Genomic DNA, 19,412 nt, shown 5'->3' on the forward strand with positions numbered 1-19,412 from the left:
TACACAAATAAGCTATATATAAGCATAAACATACCTGTATTCCATAAGACGTCGATAGTTGTTATGTCTTATACTATTATAAGAGTGGTAATTAGGTAGGTACAATGTACATGTCCTATACTAACAAAAATCAATATTCCAATCAATTATTATTTTTATAAAGTCAAACATATAAATATTTTTATTTTATTTTTCTGTTGATCAAAAAAAAAAAAAATATAGGTAGCTGTGGCCATTGGTACAGGTACAGTTATTTGCAATTGGAGGTTTACGTGGATTATTTATAAAATTATAAAAGCTTTTATTTTTAGTTTTTAGTTTTTTTTTTGAATTATTATATTTAAGAACTAGAGACATCATTTTTGAACTCTGAGGCACTGAAGTACCTCCATATCGTGCCACTTCTGTATAGTAGCTTATACATAATGCACAAGCATACCTACATATTATTAGAACTCATTATTATTTATGGTCTCTTTTTTTTCCATCGTGGTAGCTATATTATTTATGACCAAGGGCGTGTTTCAGTGGCCGACCGGTGTTGACCGTTCACATGACGTCCGATAACGATGGTGATTCCGTGGTGGTGTCATCGGGCTGCAGTGGTCGCCCAAGTCCAGTGCCCGGCGCCAAGAGGGGTCGTGTGCCCGCCACCACCGCGGCCAAGGGGATACTGGTGCACAACAACAAGAAATCGGCCAACACGAATCGTGTGAGTTTCGTTACGCACTCGTCGACGTCTCCGTCACCGGCTCCTTTGCCGCCGGCCGAGCGGCCAAAGAAAAAACATAACCAGCCACGGCGATCGGACGAAGAGGTTGCCGACGCCCGGTTGGCCTACCACGCCAAGACTGGCAGGCGGCTGACGGGTTTCGGCGTCAAGAGTTACTTGCACGAGTTCTATGACGATCCCGATGGACTCGAATCGTTTCAGGTTAGCATTTTATCACACGAATACTTATTTTTCGTCACAGTGACAATAATGAACAAGGCTCCATGGAAAATGTAACGACAACTGTTAAACGATTTTGGTTAATATTTTTAGAAACAGTGAACGAATTGAACGCAGTGGTGTATCTGGGACTTTATTACAGGAGGGGGGGGGATATATTTTTGCTAGAGAAAAAATAACGTGTTGAATGTCGACTACAATTTTACACTTTAGGTAGGCACTTTTATTTTGCAACTATAAACCAACGAGAGGAGACAACAGCTGAACCGTCAAAAAGAAATGATAACTCCACATAGAGTAAGAGTTTATGTTTTGACCGGATTCGACAATAGATAACAAAAATATTTTAATATCAATAGGATTGTGGTAATTCGGTTTATCACACAACTAATTTTGCAAATAATTATTACTAATACTAAAAACAATATAATAATAAATGATAATAAATAAAAACCGTAGCGTTGAGTACCGCCACAGGATTGACCATGGCATCATATCATTAACTAGGCTTCATGAAAAAAAATTCAAAAAAATTTTGAAAACCACGATCTACAATAGTAATAACCGTGTTAAAAACAAATAACCATTTACAAGTATTGTTATACTACTCAGAGGGAATGGGAGGGGGGATTTGCAGTGTTGCACTTTTTTAAGACAGAGACAACAAATGCTCGCTTGGCGTCTCCCTCATAATTAAACGTACAAATTACTATATGAGTTGCGCAGACCATACTAGACCGTTGTTACCTATAATCATAACGATAACACAGGATCTTATGCACGCATTAATTCTTAAATAAAATAATTACAAAATAATAATAATAAATACATGCAATTACTTGCAAAGCCTTGGCAAATAATGGGGCAAGTGTCTTAGGGTGACAAAAGTTGTAACATTTGAAAGGACGGCAAATGTTTAAATATGTATATTTAATAGGGGCGGCAAATATTATCGCTCTGTGCTGCCAATGAAAGTTAGCACGGCATTGACTACTTGTATACATATAATACGTTATTATTAGATGTTGTGACTATTTTTGAGTTGATATTGATTTTATAAGACACTTTTTTCAAGGTAACAATTATTGTTGATTTAAAAAATATTATTTTTATAAACCGATACAGCAATAATAACATAAAATCGTCTTATTTGAAATTCGTAATACAAGTTGTTATGGTAGTATAAACACACAATGAATGAGTTTTTAACGGTCTCTTGACATTCATGTTTTATTTTTCATAGGATTTTATGTTATCCTAGAGAGAATGTCTTTTTTGATGCCAGAACTAAAGAAAAAGATTAACTAGTAAGAAAATAAAATATTAAATGAGTTGAAGAAAAAATAATTTATTAGTTTAAAGTTTAAACTCTGTTTGTAGTATAAAATAATATTCTCTTTAAAATGGAACGTTTATAAAAACTCATTCCCAATTTAATATTTCTGTATATAACTAAAATAATTAAATACATTTAGGTAAACAGGACTTCTCAAAAACTGACCTCTGTGATCACTTTAATTTTATTTTGTTTACAATTTTACTTATAATTCTTAACTGTTTCTTGAGTTATTAGGTCAACAATTTTGAAACTTTAATTAATGTTATGTTTATGGGAGCAAAAAAAATTGTAAATAATTATCTATGATTTTAAACTGCATATACAACTTTGATAGATATAAATTATTTTAAGTTTTATTTTGTTTTATTTGTTGGAATAATTTGCATTAAAAAAATATTTTCTTAACTTAGTTATTATAGATAACAGGTTAGATAATCTATTACCTATGTCAGTTAAAACTGTAAATGAATGGTCCTTAAATATTGAAACTATTATAATAATTATTTTTAATATTTTATTTAAAAATGTTATTTAGAACTATCGTCCATTAACTGTGGCACTGACGTTCTATATAAATTATCCACTACTAAATGACTGTTTACGTTTTATAAATAATATATTTATTTGCGATAATAAACATTAGCTTAAACAATGACCACAGTAAATTTACATAAAACAATGACAGCCCCAACTAATGCTCCACAAGTGTATATTAAATAAGGTAGATAGATAAAATTAAAAATTAAAATTCTGGTTTAGAGCCATTTCAGTACAAACATAATTTCAACCATTTTATTTAAACTAATTTACAATAAAAATTGAGGAATTATTTAAATAAAAGCTATATTTAAATGTAATTAAAATCATTTTTACTGACATCAGAATAATATTTTATGTGTACCCACTTCCCATCTATGTTGGTTTATGAATTATGTACTTATTTGGATTTTATAGGATTTTACAGCTCAATAAAATTATTCAAATAGTAATAACTATTTTAAAAATAATAAGAGTATTTAGCTAAAACTAAGTATTGTTAAAAAAGGTTTCTAATTGTTTAGAGATCTATATTATACTCGTTATACGATATAAATATAAAATATAAGATCATCATTATATGTAGATATATTAATTGTAAACATATTTTACAACAAAAAACACATTAAATGACTAAAAATTAGAACAAACAAGTGATGTGAGAATAAGAGTAAAATAATGAAAAAAAAATTATTTTGTTATGGTGATTTACTGATTGAATATGTTATACACATCTGTAGTACAGCCATTCTTATTCATCTTCAGAAAATTAAGAACAACAGCTCTAAGCTATATAAAATTCTATATATATTTATAGAAAAGTTCTTTAAATTTTAATAAACAAAAATTTATTTTATTGTGGGGTTTTGTACTTATTTTAATTAGTTGTGATAATTACCTTCAACGGCTTCAACGTTCAAAAATAAATTAAAAAAACGAGTCCACTATCTATTGAAGTTAACAGTGTATAGTATATTATGCATAATTTTCACTTTTGATGTCTATATACTTAGTTCATGCTATAAATAATTATTATATATATAAATTAGGGGATGGTATTTAAGTTTAATAAGTTTATGACATTGGCTAAGATGTGCTTATCGTCATTTTTCATGTAGTAAGTCATATGTTGTCAACTTGGGCATATAAAATCGATTGATAAATTTAAAAATAATAATTTTATTTATTACTAAAACTATATATTGACATCAGTAACATATTACCTAGTCATTAACTTGATCATAAATATAGTCGTATAAATTTACTAACTTTTATTTTGTACAGTTTTATAAGATAAAGTTACATTTTAATTTTTCTATAAAATATAAGTAATTTTTTAGAACTTATATATTTTGTAATCCGAACCTTGAATCTTTTGAGGATAAATATAGAACACTATTTAAAATATGTTATAAACAAAGAGGATTTCGCAACCACACATTTTTTAATATAAATGTATTAATTTTAAATAATAATATTAAACATAAATCATAATACCTACAATATACATAATACATACCATAACTAGGGTTGTGTCGGAAACGCAAATGCGTAGGACGCTATACGTGATTAAAGAATATTATACAAAATAATGTTATGATTACACAGGTGTTATTTTATAAACCATTAAAAAATAAGTGTTAAATGTACTTGATCGCACAAAATATTAATACTGTAGGTAACCTACCTACATAGTATCAACTATGCACTAATTTGTACATTTTTAAAAAATGTAATTTTTTTATTTTTGAGGTTATTTCAATTAAATTCAAATATAATATCGTACCTATAATTATTGATTGGTGCCATAACCAGAGCCTAGATTCTATTGCATTTGCTAATATTATTAATTATTTTAGAGTTCATATAAAAATAACAGAATAAACAAATAATAATTTGTTAACACTTAAGGATTCCAAATATGAAATATTATATTGTATATTTTTAGAATTTTATATTGTAATTTGTATTAATATTAGCATTTAAAATTAGATTTATTTTGCGTTTTTCAAAATTTTAGTTTAATGAAAGAAGTCACGTAGAAAAAAAAGTTAATGGACACATTAATACAACAAATATAGCATTAGAAATATACCTGTTTTTATTTTTAAGATAAATACCGTATTTAGGAATTTTAAATAGTACTCTATTGAAAAACAATTCAATTTAAGATCGTTTGTTAAATTATTTATTAGCATTTTTTTCCAATATAAATGTAACATGTGGGTATTATGACTAGTAAGTAATAAATATAAAAAACACATTTTTTAAAATTATATTCGTTAGAACAAAGGTAGTTATTAGTTACTATGTCACATTTTTCAAGATTTATATAGATAGATAGTGCATATATTGTAGTTCTTTTCATGTGTTTTAAAATCCGAGTCATGATTAAGTCATGATCTATGACATTAAGAAATTTAAAAATCATTACATTATTAAATAAATATTTATGCTGAATAATCTTTTTAAGTTGTAAAACGATTCAAGAACTATTGGGTGTATTTGTCTTATGTTTTTAGACACCTTCAAAAGTTCAAAACATAATCGAATTAATACAAAAATAAATGATATGGTAAATTATTGTGCATTTCTTCATTATAATATATATATAGAAAATCAGGACTCGGGAAAAACGTATTAATAACTTATAAATGTATTAATATAGTTTTTCGCTTGTGTATTGTATTAGAAGGCTTGTTAAGATTTTGATGGGCTTACAGGCAGGTAACTCTAATACAATAATTGTCATCTTGGCGTATGCAATTTAATTATTAAATTACATACGCCAAGATGTTAAAGTGTAAAATGTAAAATTCTACAACAAGAGTGTGAAATTAAATTTTATTTTCGTTGTTCATATTAAGGACCTGAACTTTTTTAGTTCAAGCTACCACACAATCATGATATATATATACCTATTATACCGAGAACACTTCTACTGTATTTTATCCGTGATAATCGGACAGTTGTGATCAATGGACTGCGATGGTGTCGATTTTTTCGTCTCTTGGTGTTCAGTGTTTATTGCGTACATTTTTTTTCCCAGATGCACGTGTACATGATATATAATATACCCATAGTATCGGTATTTCGTATCATTTTTTCTGATAAAAGGTACGTTCCATGTGTGGTTGTAAAATGTAGGTATGTAGTAAAAGCTAAAAAAAAATACCATGAAACGATTTCAAGACACAAACGGAATAAAGTAATTTTTATTCAAGTACATTATTAAAACTAAATATAAATTGATGTTTTTCAAAATTAAATTAGTTGTTTTTATTGTATTTTAAATACAAACAAAATATCAGGTTTTCAAGTATTTTATTTTGATGATTATTTTAACTCATTACCTAGTCATTTTTAACGTTTTGTTTAGAGTGTATTGAATAATGTTTTATATAGTGTTCTTGTAATGATTAAAACCTTAATATTTATATTTATCTACCAATTTTTATGTAAAAGGACATTTAAAAAAGTGAGTAAGTGGATGTCGCTTTGCTGTACATTAGGTGTCTAAGAAATCGCTGTAATGGATGGCCTTAAATTTGAATTCAATGATATCAAATCATTATATACGAAAAACGATTCTGAGAGGAGGCGGCATGTTAGTTTAGGATATTTGATATTGTTATTATTTATTATTAATATGGTAGCAGGTAAGTTGAATTAATATTTTTCTTAAATTATCAGTGATGCTGGAAAAATATTAAATATATTTATGTAAAATTGGGCTGTTTTGAAACCGAATTGCAACAAAATGATAAACGTTATTCTTTGTGTAATATGCAATTTTGTCCAAAATATATTAACTTAAAATGTCTGTAAAAAATAACTATATTTAAATATTTTTTAGATTTTTTAGTTACAGAAAAACCTACTTAAGTAAAACCTTGTTTTAAATTTTCAATCCTTAGCTTTAAAAATTGAAAATTGTATACATTTTTAACTAGACAATCATTTCCATTTTCAATATGATAAATATTTCAGTCAACAATTTCTGTCTCTCATATAAAATTTAATTTGACTTTCTGGTAGAAATTTTTTTTTATATAAATGTAGGCAAACTTGTAAGAAATCGTGTATAACATTTTTAAATCTTAAATATAAAAAGAAAATTTTTTTATAAATTTCTAACTTAATATAATTTGATTTTTATGAATTTTGTCAAAATTCTAAGTTTAAGCGCTCATAAAAAATTATTGTGGATTTACACTCAACTTTTTTAATTTCCATTAACAACAACTTACAAGGGATATTGTATTATATTTACAAGTTTTTTGACCGAGCGAAAATTTTTTTAGCAACTTGAGTTTAAAAAAAAAAAAAAAAAAAAAAAAAAATAAAAAAAACAAAAAAAAAATAAAAAAAAAAAAAAAATATTTTGAAAATATTATGAGGTGTAGAAATTACTAACACAAAAATTCAGTGAAAATATCATGTATCTACGGTCATTTTTGTTAGTTACACAAAAAACCAAAATCAATTTTTTCGAAAAATGGTTTTGCTTAAAAAATCCAGTTTTTACTTAATTTTTTGTTTGTTATACCTGTTGCTTTTAAAAACTATAGGGAATTTTAAATTTTGACCTGTTGAAGAAAATTGAAGCACTTTTACTGCAAGAAACCATGATGACAAACACAAATAAATATAAAAACACACATCATTGTAAAATCAATACATTCATAGCTCCGCACAGAATCTAAAAAAAAATCACTTCCAATTAATTTTAGAGCCTTATAGTTTCTAATCATTTATAACTATAATATTATGGTTATTCTGGATAGTTGTATTGGAATAAAAAATAATCTTATTTGATTAAGAAATGATTACATTTTATTTCGGACTTAAAAGTCAACTCCTATGTAAATATTTTTCCTAAGTATCAAATCTCACATTTTCTTCAAGTAAAACAAGTGTTTAACCTTTAACGTATGATAATATATAAGACCAACAATTTCTTATCAGAATAATTTCAACAAGAGATTTCACTTTGTAATTTTGTACTGACATTCATAGCAATTTGCAGACTTTATTTCACTGTTCATTCACAGCTATCATCACAAAATTCGTTAAAGTAATACATTGTATCAAAAAAAATAATGACTCTTGGAAAGCATCCCTTAAATATGTATTATTATGTTATATAAATACGCCAATATGAATTGGAGCTGAAAACTAATTTATCATCATTTATTCGTATACATAAATATAATTTTAAAACGAATAATATGATTTTGAAAGTATATTTTTTTAAAAACAATAAACATTTTAAAACATAGTCACAATTGAATTTGAAATCGTAATTTTGTTTGTACATGGAGGTTTTTGATAAAAAAAATACCAAACCATCCAATAGCAGTCATGCAAAGAAGAATTACATTTAGACTGCTGAAGCGTTATAGGTAAATAGGAACCAAGCCACAATAAAATGGATAACCCATTTACGAGATACAAAAATAATATTATTCTGGTTAACATGCGTAAATGTATTTGTGTTCGTATAAAATAATAGTAGGTATAAGAGAAGCAATTTTAAAACTGTCACTTTTGGTAGCACTACACTTCTGAAATAGTTTGATAAATCGTTATATAAGATACCTACTTCGAAGGTTTTCCAAACTATTTGAAAAGTATGTGTATTGTTTAACAATGGAAAGAACTTGACCGAAAGACTTTATTGGTTAGGTACTTACTGCAGTAACAATACTATGACCTAATATATACCGCTCTATAATGGTATATAAGTAACAGGCCTACCTACGTATACTAAACATTGGCCATACAATTTATGAGTATTCGATTTTGAATTACATTGTATTTATTCTAAATAAAAAAAAAAGATCAATGTAATGACCTAGTCAGTACTGGATATTGTTTTATGCATAAACATCATATAAACGCATGTAGGGAGATATATGAATCTATATAAATTTCTCCCGAAATGTCTATTTGTTCCTCATCTATGTTGGCCAATACTAGATTTTCTTTTTTACATATTATTACATTTAAATTATATGCATGATAAAACTGTAAAAAAAATAACAATTGAAACGAAATGTAAGACAAATATAAAAACTGGTATGTATTTTTGATACAAAATGGTTGTATGTTACTTTAAAGTAACAACTTTTAGACGTCGAGTGAAACTATTGGTAGAAATGAATTTGAACCACATGAAAAACAAAATGCAAACATAATACACAAAGACAACATAATAATAATGATTTACTCAAATAGTTTTTTCTGTATGACCACGTAGAACGGCAAATATTTAAATGCCATATTTATAGGTATAGGTACTATAATCATAACGGTAATATAATCTGTAACCTGAAATGGCCAACCATTTTTTTTTCTTTATTAGTAATACACAATCGGCACAATAAGAGTATGAGCTGAGACACAATAAAAAACATGAAATTATGACCTAAGAAGCCACCCACCGATGACACTTATGTTTTTTAAATTATTTGTTTTAACTTAATTGTTATTATTTTTTTTTTTTTTATTGTTAGGGATTTAGGGATTAAGTAGGTCTGTACACCATTTACGCTTAAGGCGACGAGGAGGATTACCAGGAATGGTTAATGAAGCCAGATTTTTTACAAGTACGTTTGGTCCGTTTGGATGAGAGTTAAGGCGTAGGTGGAATCGTTTGTAATAATTTTTAGCTTCTTCCTGAATTGTTTTCATATGTAGGTCTTTATGCAGGGAGTGATTTGAGACATATAGTGGAGAGTTGGTAATTTTTCTTAGTATTTTATTTTGGAATCGTTGAAATTTATTTAGATTTGATATTTTTGCGTTACCACATAGCTTTAAGCCGTACGTCGTAACCATTTAAATTAATAAAACAATTTTCAATTTTCGTGAATCAAAACGAAACTTATGTTATGATCCTTCTTAAAAGTAGCCTATATTGGATGAAAAAAAAATTAAGTAGAAACAATCTCTGGGTTTCGAGGAGTCTATTACTGACACAACTTTTATTGAGTCGGTCAAGTAGTTTCTGTGATTAGCCGCTAGTAACCAAACGGTAACGCATTTTCGTTAGTTTGGGTGAAATGACTACAGGCTACAGAAATACATTTTCTGCAAGGGGGTGCTTAATGCTTATAGAAGTTTACACATAAAAAAAATGTTTCAAAATTTAATAACTATAATAAATGTTCAACATAAATGCATATGATTTGTAACTACATACATCCATTATGAGTTAATAGTTAATAGTTATACCTAATGATTACGTCATTTCTAAATAGGTGCAAATTCATTTGTGGGTCAACGAACAAAAGCTCTTGTTAATATTATATTATTATAAGGCAAATTTGGAAAATCTTTCCCAAAATATAATGCTATGAATATTATTACACAGTTTGAGAAGTTTCTGTTCAATTTACATGGAACATTGAACATCAAACTTCATGTATAATTCTTATTATTCTCTATAATATTATGTTTGTGTATACAGTATAGAGCAAACTCTACGCGTCCTCTTTCTAAATGAGGTTTGTATTTTTCATACAATAGTTATACTCGTTATTTTTGCAAATGTAAAGTTTCTTTTATAGATACTTTTTGACCATAAGCGACGACGGGAACTCTTGATAATAGCTTTTGTGGTTGGTCACTACTCACTTGATCGAAACGCCATTAATCATCTTTCGGTCATAGTTGTTAGGGCATAAAAAACGTTTATGTACGGCATTAACGATGTTTATTGTGAATTTTTGCTATAGAACCGGTGGTTTTTTCGATCCTTATTATCAGGTCTTAAAACCGTTCTCGAGACATGACTGAGAAATGCTGTCAAAGTCAAAGATCGGGGTGAGGTCGTTAAATGAGAATAAAGTCCGGAGATTGTGGATCTCGATCCCATGGTGTGGAAACATAGTTTGATTCATTTGGACATCAGAACCAGGACAACAATACAGTACTGTTAATAGCCAATTAAATTTCAAACAAAATATATGACTGCAGAAGCTTAACATAAAAGTAAAACTCTGCGATAAAAATATGTGATGGTACAATTTTTAACGACATAGAAAAATAAAACGTCTTCTATAATAAATAGTATATAGATACCTACCAACTACATACTATACCAAAAGCATTTGACCATTAAAATATCATTAATGCGATTTTGAATGTTGAATCGCAATAGATATTAGTGACATTACTTAGTAAAATACATTGAAAAATATCATGGAGGATTCTTTTTTAATTTAAATTTTAGATTCTGAGCAGAACGACAAATTTACTGACTTTACAAAGATTACATTTCGGGTATGTGTTTGTTTTTTTTTTTTGACATTTTAAGTTAAAAATTTGATGAAATTAAGTATTTAAAAGGAGGATAACGGTTTTTATTATTTTGTTGTAATGTTAAAATATTTGAAACTTTTACATAAATTATTATATTCTATAATATTATATACAATGACATTTTCGAAACGTTTAGTTAAGTTTTATGCTAGGTATTAATTGCCTGTATTTTGTACTGCAAACCTATATCCACACCGTTTTACCGTATGTCGGCACTGACTTAAAAATTAATAACAATAATACATAATATAAATACATACTTTTAAAATAATTAAATATTAATAATATAATAAATGCAATATTTCCTGAAACAATTAATTCAACCTACCGCATTACTGATAGCAAAATACTATGATAAAAGCATAAATATATCTGAGAATATACTTAGTAAAATATGCTGACAGACACGATCTTCGTTGAGTATCGTTTTTCGTATGCAATGATTTGTCATTGAATTTGAATTTAAATATATCACATACATAACAGTGACTTACTCAATGACGAGGTACACTCAACACGGCTAAAGTCGAATTGCACTTATTTTAGTCTCATTGCACTTGATTTAGTTGTACCCATAGCTGTTCCAACAATAACGTCATGCATGAATAGGGGTTAAACATTTTGAAAACACTCGTTCCCTTCCCATTTACAGGCTTAGGACAGACAATGATTTTAATAATTATTTTAAGAGTTTGTATCTACCTATATATAATTAAAAATTAAAAATAAATTATTAATAATAATTATATATTATTGTTAATATTATTATTAATCATTAATCATTAATTACTTATATTAATATGACTTATATAAATAAACAGTAACAAAAAGATCTGACCAAAAAAAAATTGATGCTAGTTAAAAGTATGACAACAATTGTGAAAATTATGTCGATAGGTAATAAATAATTTAAAAATTAAGTTTCTCAAGACTAATATTTTGAAAAAACTATTATGTCTTGATTAAATTTATTCCAAAAAAATGTAATATTTTAAAAATTCTAAAAAATAATATACTTTATAACTTATCAATGTTTTTGCCATTAAAATATATAATTATATACAGTAATATCATATTTTCAAAAAAAAATACCAACCAAATTTTTTGAATTTTCATTTTCAGTTTCAAGAAATATAAATTAAAAAAATTATTCTATAAATATAAATTTTATAATTTATGAATTTTTTAAAAGAAAAACAAAATTTATTATTGACCATAACAAAAGTTATTGCATTAGTCATTTCTTTCTGTTACACCCTGTGTAATATGTTATAAATAAGACATAATATTTTTTCAAAGCGTTATTTAAAGTTATACAACTATTACTATCTATTATTTTTAATTGTTTTTTGTAGTAATTATAAGAGACTGAGTTCAAAATTCTTATCTGGTATTTGATTTTTATCATACAAGTTAATATATTTTTGAATTTCATTTATTTTTTCTGGTATCTTGTGGTTGAAGGTCTAGGTAAGTTTACCTACTGCAATATCTGTTTGTGTTATAAACTTCAAAAAAAAGCTGTTAAAATAATATATTATTATACTGGTACGTGAATAAAACCGTATCTTTACTGACTATACTAACCTATTGATGTAAGTACTTTTATACATTTTTGATAAAATAAGCATTACTTGGATAAGTAGGTACCCCAAAATGAATAAACCAGCTCACTGTGATATCTACATTAAAATTTCACTATAAATATAGGTAGTGGATACATTGCACATAAATACATATTTAATTGAAATAAAATATAAGTGTAATGTGTTATAATGTTATATCGTAAAAACAAATAAAAAAACACTTCATGAAAAATACAATGTAGGTAATTAAGTTATGTTGAACAAGGGTATAAATGAAAGTGTATTTCTTTTTATAGCCTACTTCATATTATATCTATATACATTTTATTTTCATATACCTACTTAGTTTTTACTTTACTTTTAATTTGAAAATAAGTGTATTACGGGTATCATGGAATCAAACTTTAAAAACGTCAAAGAACGCCGAAAATACGAAATTACGAACCGTTATTTTTTGTGTACATAAAACGTTTTTGTATGGGGTGTCATTTCAAACACAATAATAAATTAATATGTATAATAATAGCGGATATTATATTGGCGACGGTAGCGGTGAGTGCTAGCACTAAAAAAACCTTCCTTGTTGTTAAAAAAAAACCGCATTCGTAATAATAGTACCTCTACCTACATATTACCCGAATATAATATACAATATGTACCTAATATTACCTATGTTGTGATATTTGTTTTAGGTATCATAAATTCCCCCCGGCCGTAGAAACTAGGAGATCTGTCGATTATACTGTTGATCGATCGTAATTGTTAGTTCGACGTCCTTAGGGATTATACATAATATATCATTATTATTATTATTATTATTTGGAGTGTAATTTTGTAAAACCATAAACAAAAGGATATGATGATAGATATATATGTTACGGGCAAAGTGGGGTAGTCTAGCGTTGTGCACAATGCCTAATTTTAGAGGTTAAAGTGAAAATAAAACACATTGCTCGGACATTATGTGAAATCGCGATGGCCGAATGCCTCAATGCGCGAAGGGTAATGTATGCTATCATGTATAAAACTATAACTATTATATTTATTTATTTATTATTATTGATTAGAAACATATTGGTATGCATATTGCATAGTAATCGTAATTTATTTTTTTAGTACAATAACATTAGAAAGTCGCTATATTTATTTATTTGAGCTGGGATTGCTACTGGGGCACTTAAATTTACACAGTTTAACTGCTGCTTTACTTTTTTGTTTCACTCTTCTGCGTGCAACCACATATATCATATTCTTAACCACCTAAATCAGAATTGTGTCAAACTACTTCTGTTAATGGAATTATGTTTTCAGGTGCTTCGTCGGTCGTAATAAAAGACTTCATGCATAACTTAAATTGGTCACGACTTTACATTCGATTTTTCTTTCCTTGAAAGCAACCTACCCCTGATTTTTTTTATTGTACAAGAACTTTAAACGTCTATTAAATTCGTTTTTCATAGTACCTATAAGATTCGAAAAAAATGTAATAAAATATTACAAACGTCAACAAACAGTCTGAACACAGTATTAAAACCTGCAGTATTGGAGTATTGTTCAGATAATTGTAGATAAGTACCATAGATGTATAAAACAACAACTAGATAGAGGACTGCATATTATATTCCCACAGGAACGTTGAAGCCGTGCGGCCATATGTCAACAGGGTAATGTTTAAAAAATAACTCAATAGATAAGATACCTATACATATTTATATGGTATATATATTACAAATATATGTATATTATCAATCATGCAATTTTGCCCTGTTGGCATATGGCTTCCGACTTTAATATTATCCTGTAGTCGGCTATCTAGTTGTTTTATATGTCTATATGACAAGTACCCACATCATAACCAAAGCTTTCGGAATCATAATATCAGAGTAATAAAAATAATATTGATAGACTAGATAACTACAGGAGAACTTGTATTACAACTCCTTACTCCACATCAATTTCATAGTGGGTTATGTGAACAACGAACATGATACTATTTTTGTGCCAAAAAATAAAATATATATACCTATGATAGTAAATAGAGGGAGTTTACAGCATACAGATAAACTCGCTCAGCTGTATAACAGGTGTCGAGTGTACCTCGTCATTGAGTATCAACAATTCTACACTCATTTTACAGTACATTTTTACAAAAAAATTACCAAAAGTATGTCGGGCAATCGAAATTGTCCAGGCATTGTTATAGAATGACCGGTTATAGTAAACAATTATTACCAACTGATTACTTTAACCGAAACAGTCCGAAACTAATGGGCACTGTGCACAATACCCGACTACCCCACTTTGCCCGTAACATTTACAATACAACTAGATGGCCGTCTAGCCGTCTCCTTATCAATGAAGTCAGCCACCATTTACAAAGCAGTCAAATGTCAATGTTTACAAAACAATGTTATCACAGTATAAATGCAAAATAAATGTGAACATTGCGTCATTGCCTGTCGGCTATTTTATAAATGGCAGCCGACTCAACACCGGTCACAACTATATAGTATAAAGACGACTATCTAGTTGTTGTTATGTCTATGGATAAATATTATAATTTATTAAGTGGTTCAGTGAAGCTATACTATAATGTGTTCCATTTAACTCTTACTTTTTTTAAAACCATTTCCTGTATTATAATGAAACAAGTTTTATCGTAAACTATATTTAACTTTAATTACAAACGTTTTGAGATTAGCCATATCTTTTTATACAACAAAACTTCTCTTAGCCTTTATGAAAAATGTATGCGTTTTGCATTTTAATAAATGTTGATTATTCATCCTTTTATTATTTACTTAAATGTTCGAATTTTGTCGCTTAATATTTGACTTCTGAAGTACTTTTAAGATTTTCTCTGGAATTACATACACATACTGAGTATAATAAACTTCAATATACAACGATTAAAAAACAAGATATACAAACAACCTATTTCTTTCGAACTAAAATATTGTCCCTTCTTGTAAATGATCAGATCAAAGAAAGTATGAACACAAAAATTTGAATCCACGAGAACTACATCACGGATTAAACTATATTGTACTTCTCAGATAATATACACACTACCTACTTTTTTTTGATACTGCTAACGCGTTTGCGAAAAAAATATTTAAAAGAGAAAATCAGCTGACATTGAAAAACTATAAAACACATTTTTTCGTAAATATTAACAAATAATTTTAGGACCTTAGAACATATTATTAAGGTTCCCGCCCACCTCAAGCCCGTATTTCTAAAAAATTGTATATTGTCAATAACAAAATTACAAAAAACTATATTATAATATCAAAAGTTTTCTGAAAATTGTGACTTAAGTAACTAAAATAAAGCCAAATTCCGAAGAATGTCTCGAGAACTCCTCCCCTCCCCCCACCCATAGCTGTGGAAACGATAAAAATCGAAGATATTAATGATATTGATAGTTTCCAAAAGAATGAAAATAAATCAAAAACGTATGGGACGTATTGTTTTAGGACCGTCACGCGGTGTCGGCTATCATCAACTGACCGTATTTACGATACCTATATAATATTATTTGTTGTGCAGGATGACGACTTCAAATACTTTGTGGAACCTGAAATCCGTTGGTATCACCACTGCAGTGGCGCGTACGCGGTACTCGGGCTGGCCGTCATGGCCTTGGGAGCAATAGCAATGGCCGCCGGTCACCTGATACCGGCCAAAGACCCGGTGGTCGGCCGGTCCGTCCACATGGAGGTGATCGACCGAAGGGCTGTCTCGTTCAACGATCACTTGGCCTCCTGCCGTTACATCGGTTCGGTGGTGTTCGCCGTCGGCTTCGTGTTCACCGTCGTCCGGTTTTGGGCGTCCATGATAAGGGGCGGCAGTGGCGTCAGTGGCAATGGCGAAGATCGGGTGGCTGAGAAACTGCGGCGGGCCGACGAAGAACGACCGTCGCCGATGTCCAAGGTGCAAACCGTCCGAATACCCATCACGGGCACGTTGGAGAATGTACAGCCCGACCCGGCGGCTATAAAGCTCCAGTTCGCCGACAACAGTTGAAAGACTATATTATGCAATTTTAAAACGCAATATTATTGAATATGTTATATTACCGGTATATTATGCTATATCATATATTATACGCTATAATCTGGCTACAACTTAATTTTCACAAGTGCCAGTCAGTGTTTTTCCATTCAACAATGAATCGTAATGTATTGTTCCGTGAATGGTATATTAAGAGGATGGTACAGGGGCGTCTCCAGCCCCTTCACCCTCCCCCCACCACAACAAAAGGACGCCCCTGAGACGGTACATGGACATAAGTTGTTGCATCCGTATTACAAGTGCGTATAACATAGCAAATTTATGAACAGCAGATCACCGTTAGCTCTGTTAGTTTAAAAATTACATTGAATCGACTTATTGTGAAACTTGATGGTAAGAATTTTATCTATGTTTGTATGTGGGTTTTTTTACGATGGTTCAATTTTTAAGTGATCATTTTTAATTTACGCTGTATTTTATACGCAACACTTACTAACAAATTGAACTATCGTAAAAAACAAATGTACAAATAAGTAATAACACAGATAATTTTTTTACCATCAAGTTTTGTAATAGGTCGATTAACTCTAATTTTTAAACTAACGGAGTTAAACATGATCTTCTGAGTGTTCAAATTTGATATGTTACGCACTTGTAAGGCGGGGACAACAAATGGCTGTGTAGAGTCCTTAAGTAGACACCTACTGTTGTAGTATAGATATTGTCGTTATTATTATTATTATTATTATTTTGACAATTATTAGTAGAGTATATAATATTTTATGTACTTAAAAACCTTCTGCTACATGTACAAAAAAAAACTTGAAATATTCAACTTGATATGCTCTTAAAACTCGGAAAATTTGGAAAAAAAGATAGGAAGAGTATGTCTAGCATACATATTTGAGATCAAAGGTTAGTTTTGTAGTAGCATTTTGCTGAATTTTCGGCATGTATCTCCTCTCTCAAAGTAAGGTACGGTTATAACAATTAGCCATAGGTGCAAATTCAGTTTTAAATTTGAGAGGCTGCAAAAAAATTTTAAGCGAATCCTAAGAGACTAGTCCTCCCATCCATTGTTTAAATGTTGTTCTTCAAAACCAAACATATTTTCAACATGTAATTACGAAATAATAATATAAACAAAACAGATTTAGAGTCTGCAGTTATAACAACACTTATATAATGTATACCGCCTCCGTCTAGTGTCTGGTTTCATAAGAAATATGACCTTATTATTGCTACTAGTTACTGCGTATTTATATTTTCAGAATTTCAGACATAATATATATTTTGTAAACAACCAAAATCGTAACATAGGCGATAGGATTACAAATATTGTAGGAACATTATGTATATTGATGGTTTGTAATAATTAAGACTGAAAAAATGTAATGCTGAAATAATTTTAAATCTTGAAAAATACAGTATAAAACGCACAGTAAATCTCAACAAATCCCTTATAAAAATATTTACGGTATGTATAATTCAAAATCATTATTTCAAAAAATATCTACCTATTAGATGTACAATATTTTCAGCTAAAAAATAACATTTAAAATTAAATAGATGAATTATTCATAAAATGTGTGTAAGGCTTAATAGACTGAAATTAAAATAATATCAAAAAAATTAATAAAAACAGCGACAAAATGTTTAAAAAAAAAGACATAAATCAAAAATTCAAAAATTTAATTGATTAATTAGTTATTAGTTTTAAAAAATTTAACCTAATTCATGCTCGGTGATAAATAAGGTATGTTTTACAGCAACCAAAAAATAACGCATTTTCCTACAAATTAAATTCACAGTTCTAATAATAATAATATACCTACTTATATTATGTAAATGTTTAAAAGAAATTATTATCATTATTATTATTATTATTATTATTCTATTAACAAATAACACCTATAAACATAATCCTATACAGTTTTAGGAATTATTTGTCCATAATTTTTGGGTGGGCTATAGGTGATTTAAGGGTGGCTAACAGAGTAAGCCCTACAGACCCCCCTCCCAAAATTTGCACCTATGTGTCGTACATTAGGTAAACGGAATGGCAGCGTCCTATATTTAGATGCAACATTTCATTTTTCGTTATTCCACACAGAGTTTAATGTTGTTAGGAATATTTTTTAACTTATAAATGTACTACTTATCAACAATATCAGTAAGTTATATTTGTGCATGGTAATGTTGTATGATGGTATCGAATTGTTCCACTGGACATTGTTCTTCAAACAAAAATTATATTCTTTCCTTGATATATGTATAAGCAAAATGTATTTATATTTTTTAATAATAATAATAATAATAATAAACAGATGAAAGAGTTTATGGAATCTCCGATCTTCGCCATATGTATTTGCGGTAATAGCATTATATTTGAAGAATCACTGTTTGCCCTTGATATCGATTATTTTTATTTTTTTATCATTATCATACGACATTTCAAAGAAAAATAATATTTATTTATTAAGCATGCAACGTATGACACAAATACATCTTATGTAACCACTTTTTAACTATACGAATAACCATTATTATAATATTATACAGTCCAATTATTCATAATAATATAATATATTATACAAATCTAAATAAATATAATTTTAATAATATTATGTTATCCTACTTTATTAGTAATACA

The 19,412-nt window shown here is 28.4% G+C and overlaps 1 protein-coding gene across 1 annotated transcript; it reads left to right on the plus strand.

Moving 5' to 3' along the window:
• The first annotated feature begins 226 nt into the window (after nt 1-226).
• On the plus strand, nt 227-18,162 carry LOC111037025 (neurensin-1-like). The gene is made up of 3 exons (XM_022319374.1): nt 227-244; nt 529-934; nt 16,295-18,162. Exons 2-3 carry the CDS (start codon nt 554-556, stop codon nt 16,769-16,771), a joined length of 858 nt encoding a protein of 285 aa, XP_022175066.1. The 5' UTR covers nt 227-244; nt 529-553; the 3' UTR covers nt 16,772-18,162.
• Nucleotides 18,163-19,412: the final 1,250 nt, after the last annotated feature.

Source organism: Myzus persicae, unplaced genomic scaffold (genome assembly GCF_001856785.1).
Source record: "Myzus persicae strain clone G006 unplaced genomic scaffold, MPER_G0061.0, whole genome shotgun sequence".
NCBI lineage: Eukaryota > Metazoa > Arthropoda > Insecta > Hemiptera > Aphididae > Myzus > Myzus persicae.

Bases quoted from the DNA above. Each gene is read 5' to 3' on its own strand.
- LOC111037025 (XM_022319374.1), top strand. From the start codon at position 554: ATGACGTCCGATAACGATGGTGATTCCGTGGTGGTGTCATCGGGCTGC. The intron at 935-16,294 runs GTTAGCATTTTA...TTTGTTGTGCAG, and splicing joins ATGGACTCGAATCGTTTCAG to GATGACGACTTCAAATACTT.